This window comes from Corvus cornix, chromosome 8 (genome assembly GCF_000738735.6).
Source record: "Corvus cornix cornix isolate S_Up_H32 chromosome 8, ASM73873v5, whole genome shotgun sequence".
Classification (NCBI taxonomy): domain Eukaryota; kingdom Metazoa; phylum Chordata; class Aves; order Passeriformes; family Corvidae; genus Corvus; species Corvus cornix.
In genome coordinates, this window is record NC_046338.1 from 21,761,691 (window position 1) to 21,774,736 (window position 13,046).

Here is a 13,046-nt window from a genome sequence, read left to right on the forward strand (position 1 = left end):
TATGATGAAATCTCTGTTTACATTTCATAGAAATTATATCAAATAACTTGAAGAAAAATCCTTTCAAACAGAAAGAGGGATTTTGTCCTCATTTGTGTTTTCTCCCAGGAGAGCTTGCCTCGTTTTTTGGTTCTTTCTCTTTTCTTTCTGAGTACCTTGGGACAGAGGGAGTCTGTCAATAAAACACCCTCTCCAAAGCCACACTTTATTTGTGAATGCCAGGAGATGCATACAAAAACTGTCAGGTAAATCCAGTTTCCCAAGGCTGCTTTTCCAGAGTAGCTCGGGTGCTCTCAAGCCAGCCAGTGTCCCTTCAGGGTGGACACACCAGAACATATCACCTTCTGACACCACTTAGCAGCTATTTTTTGTGTTTGCTGCAGGTTTTAAATGTTACTGTGACAGTCGTGTTTCTGGAAGAATGCAGGATGTTGGTCAGCCTTGGCTGGGTTGTACAGGTGGGAGGATCAAGGCAACGCATCCTGGGGATTTTCAGGGATTACAGGCAAGTTTGTGGCTGAAGAGAATTATGAATTCCTGGCTTGTGTGCTCTGGATCTCCAGAAAACAACTCTCATACAAGCTGAGCTACAGACCTGAGCCTCAAATACCTCATGATTGACAGACCTATTGAAACAGAACTTATTAAATTATAAAAAATATTTATTATTATATATAACTTTTAAAAGGGAGAGGATTTTTGCTAATTTATCCGTCTTCTGTAACATGTCAATTATGTCTGTATATACACTTTTTTCTAAAATAGTTCTTTAAACTATAAACACATTATCATTTTCTTCCTGGCTACACTGGGTTTTATTATATTACAGCTTTCATGAGAAAGCATTAAAACAAAGCAGAACAACTACAAAGTTACTACCAGGAAGAAAACAGGGTTTTTCTTGTGTTCTGGCCTTGATTTTATCACCCTAAAGTGATCATTTCCTTTCTGGAGCTTTTTTCTTGTTTTGCCTATATTATTTCTGTGTGTAGTTGGTTGCATGAAATCAAGCTCCTAACAGTGCCAAAATGTAAATTAAAAAAATTTGGTGAGGAGTAAAGCTAACAGCATCAGTGATCCTGTAATAAATGAATTATAGTCTAAATATCTGAAAATACCTTTTATTAAAATTCTGTTATTCTCTTCACAACTCCCACAGGCAATAAACAAACAATGTTTCTGTGTTATTAATTACTTCCAAGTATATAGACGGGGAAACATAGTTCTAGAGCAACAGATAATCTCCCTAAATCTCCCTGCTCTCTGTGTTTCCAGGCTGGCAGCTGCTGACACTGATGTGTTGTGCTGTCACACGGGGAGCAGTCGGGCTGTGCAGTGTTTGCTTCCAGCGAGTGGCCCCGTTGTCTCCTTGGAGTTGCTGCTCCATCCTGAACAAAACATTACCAAGACACCATTGATGCTGCTCTCTGGATGTTGTCAGGATTCTGGCACACCAGGTGAGGTACCAGCCAGTTTTTCTGACAACAAGGAAAGGTGTCTTAAGTGTGTCACTACAGAAAGTACAGTGGGTTTTCTTTTTTATTTATTTTTTTTCTCCGCCAGATCCCCAAGGGGCAAAGTTGTGTCAAAGTTTGATAAATAATAATTAAAAGCCCCCAAAACCAAAAACCCAAACAAAACCAAAAATCCACAGCAAAAAAGCAAAATTTTGTTTTCTTTCCTCTTTTTGCCAATGGCTGTTTTCTTGGTTGAGTATTGCTAAGTGTGTTGTTGGTGAAAAAAAGGCTGTCTTCAAATAATTTAATCCTAGCCCAGATGCTACTGCTTTGTTTAGATTCATCTATTAATATTTCTATGCAGTTCTTTAACAAAAATTCTGGGATGTTTCCTCTTTTCTCTCTGAAAACAATGTTTGGTGAGAACTGTTGATTATTTAGGTCTGTGGAACTGGTCATTGTAAGCCAAGACACAGAGGGCTGACTGGTGACCTTGTCTTGCTTTTGGCTGGGGTTTCTTCAGCTTGGTGTGACCAGGTCCAGCAGTCACTTTCCTGTTTTGACATTTGTGGTCACTTTGCTGCTTCAGACATGTAGACAATATTATGTCCTTGATTTTTCCCACTCCCCAACATATAAAAAACTCTCCTGAAAATCCTGATGTGTTGGTAAAGTTGACTTACAAGTTTTGGTTTTGATACAAAGGAAAATTATAGTAGAAATGGGGTGGAGGGAACCTAACTGGTACAAAAGGAGTGGAAAGGCAACAGAAGGGTCCTGTGAAGAGTGAGGGCTCTCACTGGGAGGGCATGGGGAACATCAGCTGGTTTTTCAATAACACAAGTGAGCAGAGGAGGGACACTGACAGAAAGAAAACAAAAATTGTGAGATGTGTCCCAGCCCCACCTTCTCAGGTTCAGCACCACTGCACTTCAGTGTCTGAGGTTCTGCACACAAAAGCATGCAGGACTTGGGGGGAGGTTGCAACTGCAAATCCAGGTATTGTGGGACTCATAGGAAAGTGGTCTTAGGAAGAGTAGGACATTGCTGTGGAATACTTCAACTGAATTTGTGAAGTGAAAAAACAATTTGACACAGTTTGTAGTGTTTGATTGTGTTTTTTGACAGAGCTGTAGTGTTTGATTTTAAATAAAAGCATACTCCAATAATAAGCTTCTATTTTCACAGCATGAGTTAAATAAATTGATTAAAATATTCAATCAATTATTCCATTCATGATTTTATCTGAAATTTATATACAATGAAAAATAAAACAAAGTTTATTAAATGAAAATTAAAACCAATATTGCTTACTGTGGCAGGTCCCTAAAATACATACATGGTAATTTATTCAGGCCTTGTTAATACTTCAAAGCAATGATAATAATACAGCATATTTTATTTGCTTTTTTTCTTTTCGATTAAAAGTGAATTAAGATTAAATATTTATGAACCATAAATATCCTTGCGTCTCCTCCATGTCCATGTGCTTTCTTTTTATTTTACTTTTGGAGCTATTCCTCTCCCATTGTCTCTTTTGCTTTCTACTGTAGTTTTTGGACTGATCATAATAGACATTTACAATACTCCGTATTTCTTACTGTTGAGTTCAAACACAAGCATTCCGACAGACCTGTTAATGTACAGTTGTAGTGTGCTGCCTTGATATGGGAAGCAGAGCTCTCTGCAGACCTTCCCTTCTTTGATCAAGATGAAGTTGTAAAGAGCAGGAGAGCTGTCGTGATGCAGTGCAAGGTGTAAACACCAGGCTATTGATTTGACATGCCTGCCTCACTTCTCTGCTACTCTGCACCAACACTCTTCTGCTTATGTGAGTGGGGGGACACCACTGTGAAACAGGAATCGAGCTGCGCGTATGACTAAGCTTGGTGTCCCCCAGGGAACTGTGCCTCGTATAATATTTGATATAGGAACAGAAGTACTGGATGTTTGAGCATGCTTTAGGAATTCCCAGAGGTGGCACGTGGGGTGTGTGCACACGTCCGTAGGCACGCCAGCAGCTACTGAATGGCCGTCAGCGTTTTCTGTTGTACAAACAGTAGCTTGTTTGGGGTCCTTCCCACAAACACGCTTTATTCCCTCTGCTTCAGAGCCCTGTTTTGCTCTATAATTGCAACTGACAGCCTGGATTGGTGGTATCCAGCAAATGTTCAGCAGCATCAGTTGCAGGGTGATTGATGTGAACACTGGACAGGGAGGCTCTTGCTCTGTGAAGGTTTTGGTCTGCAGCAGCCTGATAAGCAGTCAGTGTTACTGGAGGCATTCTGACATGCTCTATCTCAGTCTGAGAGGCATTTCACCCATTTACACCCTGACCCTGAACACAGGGAGGGCAAGATGTGAATGGACACAATTGTGACTCCAGTGCCGTTTGTTTCAGCCTTTGTTTTATTAGCAACTAATGGTAAACCCTGCAGTCCTTACTGAGGCAGGGCAGCAGTGATCTAGGCCTCCATGAATACAGACAGCATCAGGAGCCTGTGCTCCTCTACCACCTTGCTTTACCTCACATATGAATTATCCCCTGGGGCATGCACAGGACATTCACAGCACTTAATGTAGGTCTTAGAGAAGTCACAGTGAATGGGAAATTGTTCAGGACCTTCCTGGGGCAATGGTGAAAACTGACCTAGTATTGCAAGTCCAAGCTTGCATGCCAGACTTCAAAACTGTCAGTAAAATGGAGGGCATTTTGTTACATACTGGGGTAAACCCAAAGGTTTGCAAAGAATGTTTGATGCAGAGAGTCTGCATCTTGTCCCACCAGTGTGTGCCAGACCAGACTGTATCTATTAAGTAGCTTCTATAGCTGCCTTCCGCTGAGACGCACTGGCATCAGAGTAGACATCGGCTCTATACTCCGTCTGAGCATCAGGTCCCCTTTTACCTTTATCATTTAGGAAAGGTTTTTCTGTTGACAAGTTGCCCTTAGTAAATGAATCTTTTTTCTACACTCAAGTGCAACTGAATTTACTTGACTGTCACAGAAGTATTTGAGCTCATGCCAGCATCATCGGGTAACACAGCTCTAGGATCTGCCCCTAAAAATTTATCTGCAACCTTCTTGGTTTGCTGTTAGTTTAATGCTGTTTGTCTGCCATCCCAAATTCCAGCAGATGCAACTATATAGATTTTCCCTGGAAAAAAACAACTCTGTCAGAGAAGGTAGAAATATTGTTAAAACTCTTGTGATGTATTTAGACTATGGGCTTCAATGTAGGGGTTAATAGAGTGTTATTCAGTATTCCAGGAAATTGTCAAGATCACCAAGTATCTTACTGACTTGACCTGTGTTACACTGAACTCACTCTTTCCATGTTTCCAATAAAAACATACAGCAGATTGTTCCAGAAGCAGCGTCAAACTCAGTTAAAAATAAATCCCCTCATACTTTAGGCATGTAATTTGTATACTAAATATATCTCACCAAAATATATCTCTTGTAAGGAAAACTATCTAACATATATCAACCCTGAAATCTCCCCTGGGTCTTCTGCAAAACCATGGGTTTCAGTTATGATTCCTGAAGGTTAAAATAATCCTTCCTCATTTGTAAGCCACCTAATCCTCTGTGTTTTACTCTGCTTCTTTGCAACACTAAACCAGCTTTGTTTCATTGAAGTGCAGGATTTGTAAATAACTAATTATAGCCCTGTTTTTTTCCCTTGAAGCATTCACATTTGGCACCTGAGAGAACAAGCCCGTTTCAGCTAGCAGACAGTTCAGGGGAAGCACTGGACTTGGTCTCAAAACAGTAGGGTACAGCTGACGAGCTCTCTTGGACCACTTCACCCCCTGCTCTCAGAACAGCAATCAGATGAGCCAGAGGGCAACTTTAGGAAAATATTTTTCTCTAGTAGCAGTAACATCTGTCTCCTTGGCAGCCTGCACTGGCAGTTGTGTTGGAAGCTGTGGGTTTGCCCCTGGCCCTGCCATGTATTTACATTGCTGAGAGGTTATCCTGAGCTCTGCTGGATCCTGTTACCTGATTTTCTTTTGTTCTGTCATTTTTCCTCCCTGATGCTTTGGCTGTTTAACTCTTTATGTACATGTAAAGTGAAAATTACATGTGCAGTATGAGATCAGAGGTATTAATTTGAAAGTATTAAGTGGTAAATCTCTTTCTGATTTAGAGAGTCAGCTTTTCTGATCTGTTTTAGCTGTGTTTATTTGGCTTCAGCCTAGGCAATTTCATCATTGCTGTCTGAGCTTTTGAAGGTGCTGTTCTCTACACTTCTGTCTTCTGCTCATATCAAATTCTTTTTGGTGCTCATATTTCTCCTGCATTTTACTCTCCCCTCCTCTTCTGAGTAACTGATTTTTGACTGATGCTTCATTTCAGTGGAATGATGATATTATAAAGACAATTATAAAGTATTCAGCACGGGCATATCAATATTTATTGAAATACTGAAAAAAAATAATTCCACTGGTGATGAGAAACTCTTGGCAAGAACTGACATGACAATATGTATTTCACTGATACAGTAAGAGAACTTCAACTTCAACAAGTAACTCACTGCACATTCTAAGAGTTGCATGGATTTAAATCCAAGGCAGCTGCAGAACATCTGTAATACAAATAATCAGACTTTACAGATTGTCTGTTTACAAACACAGAACAACTATAATAAACCAGCCAAAGCCAAACCTTTTGAATTTTAGTCTGCTTTTACTAATATATCCTGTAATCAATAAGGCAGTCAGAAGAAAATGCTTGGTTACAAAGTAGTTAACAATTAACATGAGCGGTGGTGTTTTGTGATTTGGTTTTTTTTGTTCGTGTACTTTGGGCAATATGATGAGATTCTTGGAACCCCGGGCAAATATATGTTACATTATCTGAAGCCATTTCCATTAACGTAAATTGTTCCTTTCTTCTACATTCTTATTTTTATCCTTCTGTCCTGTATGTGGATAATGGTGCTCTGAATAGTTAGCAAAATGTTTTTCATCTTTTTTTCTCAATATTCAGTGAGATTCACTGTAGCATTTCAACAGGAAAAAAAAAGAAAATACAGAATGCAAACACTTGAATTAATGCTTTGCTTTTCTTTCAGAAAGGAAAGAATGACCACACTTATCTTGTTCGTGTATTTCACAGCCACCGTCAGTCAGCACCCACACTTTACTGTTAATTTTGTTTGTTTGAGGGAGAACACTGGTATTTAAATAATGCTTTCATCTGCCCTGCATGCTGAGGGGGCTGTGCTGGTGGGCTGTAGGACAGTACGTGTGTGCTGTGGTACAAGGCAGGCATGTAGCAGTTGCAGACGCTTGGCTTTGCTGTGTTGGTACCCTATGCATGGACAGAATATTAGAGCTGATTAATACAGGCAATTAAAACAGTGTGCTTTGTACTAATGCAGATGTAATAGCTGATGTCTTTGGTATACAATGTATGAATGATTGGACAAAAGTGAGAGAAATGCACCTTTTCAAGTTCACATGAAACAGAAAAAGTTATAACTCACATAATTTACAATAGATTTAAATAAACTACATTTAGGATTATGAAGATTTACAGACATTTAATCAAGTGAATGATTTTAATTTGTAAAGACCCTTCTGTGTCCCTGAACTATGTTCCACTAACTTGAAGACATGCTACAGTAAACACATATATTTGGCTTCTTCATTCTGGCTATATCTTATATAAAGATGAAACCAAAGAACAATAAATTAGCATCATAATTGTCTACAGTGAAAACTATCATATACAATATAAATAAACTATTCAAAAGCCAGCAATCTTCATGAAAAAAATTAAAGTATTAGGATTTTATACAGTTTCTACAAGTGATTGTGCAGCCAATAATCTCAAAAATTAAAGTCAAAATGAAATACCCCTATTGATTTTAGTGTCTCACGACATACAGTAATTAAGTACTGGTAAAATAATTACCAATTTAAAAGAAATAATAAGGAAATCACTGCTCTGCAATTTTATCACAGTTTTTTCCCCACAGGACCTAAATAATGTAAACACTATGTTTTTGTTAATGTTAGAGATTAATACTTTATTTTGAAATGTATGTTGATCTACACCTGCACAGTTACCTTTAAGGGTAATGAAATAAGGCAAGACTTATAACTGTGGCACTACATGTTAATACTGATATCTCATTTGGACAGAGAGAGAAGTGTTTGTTCTTTTCTAATATTTGTTCTGCAGCAGACTTTGGCCTACATAGACACAGCAGTATCACTCTTCTTTCTTTGTGTAAAATATGCGTATTACCTAACTTTAAGACCAGAAAGTTTCATTAGATCTCGGATGTTTGAGTTGAAATTTAGTTTCCAAATTACTGGCAATTTTAAAGACGATTTCTTAATCGCTCTATGGCATCATCAGGTCATACAATTCACTTGTCACTTCTTTTATCACAAAATTCCTTTAAAAATATTATTTTTGTTTTTTTAACATCAGTATTTGGTGCCCTAATTTCTGTTTTCTTGTCAAAGATGTGTTGTTTGGGATGGCTAAAATATCTCCATTTCCTTTATTTGGAAGGAGCCACGAAGATATAGTGGAGCCATCTTTTAGTGCTGTCCTGGTTGAGTTTGCAGTTGAATTGGCTAATTTACTTTGGAATATTTCCGTAGCTACTTAACAGCTATCTGATAAGAGCAGTAGAAGAGGAATACTGCCTGGTAGAACGACATGAACACATGACAAAACAAACTTCAGAACACAGTTAAGAATGCCAAGCTAACTGGATAACAGACTCTTCCTAGGAGCGGTTTGCAGGCCCCAGAGACCGACAGTCAGAGCCAGTCTCTGAGGGTTTGGTGGCCACAGCACACAGCGCGTGGCCTAGGCCAGCTCTCTCTTACAGCTTGTTGAATGGATGCCACATCATTTAGCACAGAAGTAAGTGTTGGGTCCTTGTAAGGATGACAGAAGATGCTAGAGATGCAGTTTTGCATCTGTTGTAACTGTTTTACGAGTCCTCTATGCAGTGAAGGAATTTAGTGCACTCAAATTCCCCACCATCTTAGCTCAATAGCACAGATCAGTTTTTTTTCACCTAGGTTTCTTCATATTGGCAATCAGCAGAGTTAAATATACAAGGATCATTCTGTCCTTTTTCATGTTGACATTGGTGATGGTATCCACTTGGTAAGTTCACTCCAGTATAAAGTCCTATATAGATTCCTTTGGGGATGTGTAGCATATGATTCACAGTTTGCAATACAAATACCCTGATACATCACTTATTTACTATTAGTATTTGATTATTATACCATTTTGCAAAGTCTTAAAACCACATTTTAATTAGTGTTGCTTGGAGCAGTTCAGAATAATTTTTTTCCTTGAAAGCAGAAGCTCTAATGGGTATAATTTATGCTCTCTTTGCATGCAGCATCTCAATGAGAAGGTTATTACACGGCACATCCCCGTTCAGGTGTTTGTAATAGAGGTATTCTTCGGCCTGCATACTGATGGCCCGGATTTCTGGTAGTCGCAGGAGGAGCTGCCCAAATTTGTCTGTTTGCTGGGGGTAATTACACATTGTGTAGTCCAGCAGAGCAGCATTCACTTGTTCCTGAACACCTTCCACAAGCTGGAAGTTCTCGAGATTTTTGACATCTGAATGATAACAAAAAAAAAAAAAGGTAATAATTCAGTTGCATTTTAATTCCTGTTTATGAAGGCAGTGTTTCACTAAATGGATGTATTTTTTTTGCCTCCTGACAAAAGCATACTTTACAAGCTGCTGAATATTCAGTGAACCCTTTTGCCAACTTTCCTGGGAAAACGATCACAAAAGAGCTTTAGTAGAGTGTCTTGTTGAAATTCTGCATATACCTCAAATCAATTAGACACCAATGGAGTCTGAGCAAGGTCAGCTCTTTTCATAGCTAACAAAAAGAAAGGTTGAGGATTCCTAAAGTAGAAGACCATAATATATTGCTAGCAAATGAGTCCCAAGAGGAAGCCCTATCTTTAACCTACTATGTTACACAATTCATATAATTCTGTATTAATTTTTCTGACCCAAGGTGAAATCTGTGTCCAGGGTATGATGTAGTTAATTCTAATAAAAAGTGACAGCGTTCTTGTTTCTGTTTGACATTTTCTAAATGATTCTGAAAGCCTTTGACTTGTCTAGCCTATGTTAATGAACCATCTGGTACACTCCAGTGACTGCCAAAATAATATTCCCTACTAGAAACTCTCTAAAATATATATTTCACTGACTAATGATCTTTATAAAATGAAATCATTGTCCTTTGGGTGGAATACTAGATAAGAATGGTGCCCTTTAACCTGCATATGGTTTCTGAAATCCAACACTGATTTTTTTTTTTTCTGGTATTGGACAACGGGGCATTTACATCAGCACAGCAGGTACAGTTTGTTCACTCTGCCTCTGTTTGATTATCTTCTGTTCCTATACAGCAAGTTCAAGCTCTGGAAATGCTGGTCAGAGATAAATGCCAGTATATTATCTCCTCATTGTTTGCTCCCCTGTGTAAAAGTCACTCAGATAGAATTGTCTTTTAACATGTCTGGTGAATGTAGAAGTTATTCTAAAGCTTGCAAATTAGAGTGCTGCTCTAATGCAGGAAGAGGGAACTGATCAAAGTGCACTTGCTGGGAGATCTTATTTTGGTTGGTGTTTGATCATTTTTACCATCAGTAGAGTACTGTAGGACTTTCTTGTAAGGCTAAAGCATGGTGCTATTGGGCATAACTATACTGCTAATTCACTTTGTATAGACAGATCTGTTCATCTATGGATATTCTCGGAGCACAGGAGATGGAGAATTTGGCAGAATTTGGTTCATTGTAAATCCCAGCCTTTGATTGTGGGGAAATGAGTGTTTTCCTTTGCAAAACAGGAACACACATTGGTCACCCGATCCATCAGGAGCTTGGGAGGCTGTGTAAATTGGGTCTCACTGCACCTTCTCCTATAAGTGCTTTAAACAGAGCAAATACTGGTTCCTGCACATAACTTCGTGCTGGAACATGAGGGAAGTGGCTGGAGGAGGCAAACATTGTCTTTAGAACAAGAGGATAGGAAAGATGCCAAGGGTCCCGGTGGCAGCCGGTGGCAGCACGCACAGCCTCCAGAACCCAAGGCTTTGAGCAAGAGTCCCTCTGGAATGTGCTGGCTGCCAGCTGCGTGCCGGGTTCCCTCCTGCATGAGCCGGGGCAAGTGTTTCCTGCTGTGGTTGTTATTGCCTGCCTCTTTCCTGTCCCAGTTTCACTGTGGAAATGAAGCAAGCGACTCCTGAATTTGTGCTGCTTGTTTGGGAACTGGGGACATAACATGCACCAGGATTTTGGTAGCTGATTTAAGGAACTCGCCAGTAATACTTAAATTATGGTGTCTGTCCAGCAAGAATCATCTGAACTTTACATTATCCCGAGTGAAGAAGACAGGAAACTTCAAAGCTGCTATGCCTGGTCCCTTAGCTATTCAAACTCATTTATCCAAAGTCTTTTTGCCAGTGTCTCTGGAGATCTTTGGATAATCATGTTTTCATGTATTACACTGGACATTTTCTCACACAAAATATAGCTGTTTATTATTTTATGTACCTACAGAAAACTCCCAAGGTATTTTGTAGCTAGTGTAACCTGGTTTAGAAATTGGGTGTTCTAAGCATCTTTTTATAAAGTTAAGAAAGAAACAGTATCAACTATCACAATTAATTTAAATAGGTTGTTTCAGATGCAAAATACAATCATGAATGAACTGCTAGAACACAAAAACTCCCGCAGAAAACAGGGACTGTGCTGGAGATTAAACTGTTAAACAGCAAGGTAAAATGTATGATGAATACAGAATCAGTATTTGGAACTTTTTTTCCTCTGTAAAAATAACTTTAAAAGTCAGGAAGTTTTAGAAACTGTTCACTGATTCAACCCCCTTTAAATTCAAAGGGCATCTTTCTGTTGCTGTCTGTTTGAGCCGTACTGTGTATGAAATTGTGCTGGCTTCCTGGAAAACCAGGGTCATTGTTATTTTTACCCTCTGTTCAAATGTTGTTGCATGGATTATATATTTATTGAAAAATCACAAGATAAAATTTTACAGAGATTAAGAAACAAAATCTAAGAATTGCAAATCTTTAATATTTTTTTACAAAAGTGGCAAATTTAATATATTTTTTAGAGATACCTTCTGTTTTTAGCTGTATTGATACCATACTCCAAGTCAAGAGGAGGCATAATATTTTATCTGTATTACTCCCAAACACAGGATCAGTGGCTTCTGGCAGTGGGTGTACCAGCACAGTGTGAGGTGTTCCTATATACCCGTCAGCTATATGGCCTCAAGGAGTCCCATGGGAGTTGCAGAACTACAGGGGAAGGTCTGTGCTGTTTTCTCATCTCAGTGGACAGTTCCTTCAATACTCACATGTGGCAACATAAGCACTGAAGTCAAGACATACAAACAAGTCTAATTGATACTAGCAGTAAATAAAAAGTAGTTCTGGGCTCCTATGCCACATTCAGCCTGAGGAAATACTTTTAATGTTTTTCTTCTAAACAAATTCTTGCTATTTGTGGTGAGGCTCAGTGCTTGTAAACAAGATGTTATTAGTTAACCAGTGAAAATGTGTAGATTTTTCCTGACTTTCTATACTGAAATAGAGACAGTCCAAGTAATTACAGTTTAGGACACCACTACACAATTCTTTTGTGTGTAGATCCCTCCAGGACTGCAACTGCAATCGTAAGGACATAGAGGCAACCTGATTTGGGGTCAGTCTCCATGAAGTGACCAAGATCTCTGGATATGACTTTATCTCGTATACATTAGCAGTGAATGTTGCAGTAAACCAAATGAGACAGTCTGAACAGAGAGAAGTCAAAGAATATGTGCTGAGAGCACTGTGTAAACCTCCACTGTCATCTCTCAAGCTCTCCTATGGTATTTTGTACATCATCAGAAATAGGTTTGCTGAACCCACAGTTGCAATAAAAATTATGTTGTTCTTTTTGAGAGAAAATCATGAACTCTAGCTCTGATAAAAATGAGTAATAACAAAGGAAACCATGTGAATATTAAGTTATTTCCAGTAACTTCAAGTTATGCAGGTAGAACAAGAAATGGTACACAGTTTTTGCTGGTGGTACTTAGTGTTAGCTGGTAGTGATCCAAATGAGATTAAACAGTAACTTTGGGGTTTAAGTAGATGGTTTTCCTGTGGTTTGAGTTTGGTTTTGTGCTCACTATTTATTATGTAACTCTGGCTAAACAGATTTAGTTTTTACAAGTGTTTCCTTTGACTGCTAAGGAGTTAACTTGATGAGACATCAAGCCATGCTGGTGTAACTGCTGAAGGCAGTTGTGTACAATGAGCGTGAAATCTGCTACTGATGTGTACAGCACGTCCCTTATGCTTCCACATAATTCCACATTCCTGTTATTTTTTTTTAAACCGGAATGTCTCTTACCAATCTTTACATCGGTTAGTAACAATTTAAAGTACACATGTTTGAGCTTAATGCAAGAAATCATTTTCTGAAGTTTAGATGCTTGTAAATTAAATGAGTAGGAGTAGGTCCCCCCTCCCACCCACACACCCTTTAAATCCTAGCAG

At 38.8% G+C, this 13,046-nt stretch overlaps 1 protein-coding gene across 4 annotated transcripts in view; it reads right to left on the reverse strand.

Moving 5' to 3' along the window:
• Positions 1-2,714: 2,714 nt before the first annotated feature.
• The window catches only part of NR5A2 (nuclear receptor subfamily 5 group A member 2), a 90,957-nt gene continuing 80,625 nt past the window's right edge, over positions 2,715-13,046 (reverse strand). For all 4 annotated transcript variants that reach the window (XM_010409266.4, XM_039556162.1, XM_039556163.1 and 1 more), the window contains one exon: positions 2,715-9,072. In XM_010409266.4, the coding sequence (XP_010407568.2) occupies positions 8,825-9,072 (248 nt within the window). In that variant the 3' untranslated portion in view covers positions 2,715-8,824. The remainder of the gene's footprint in view (positions 9,073-13,046) is intronic.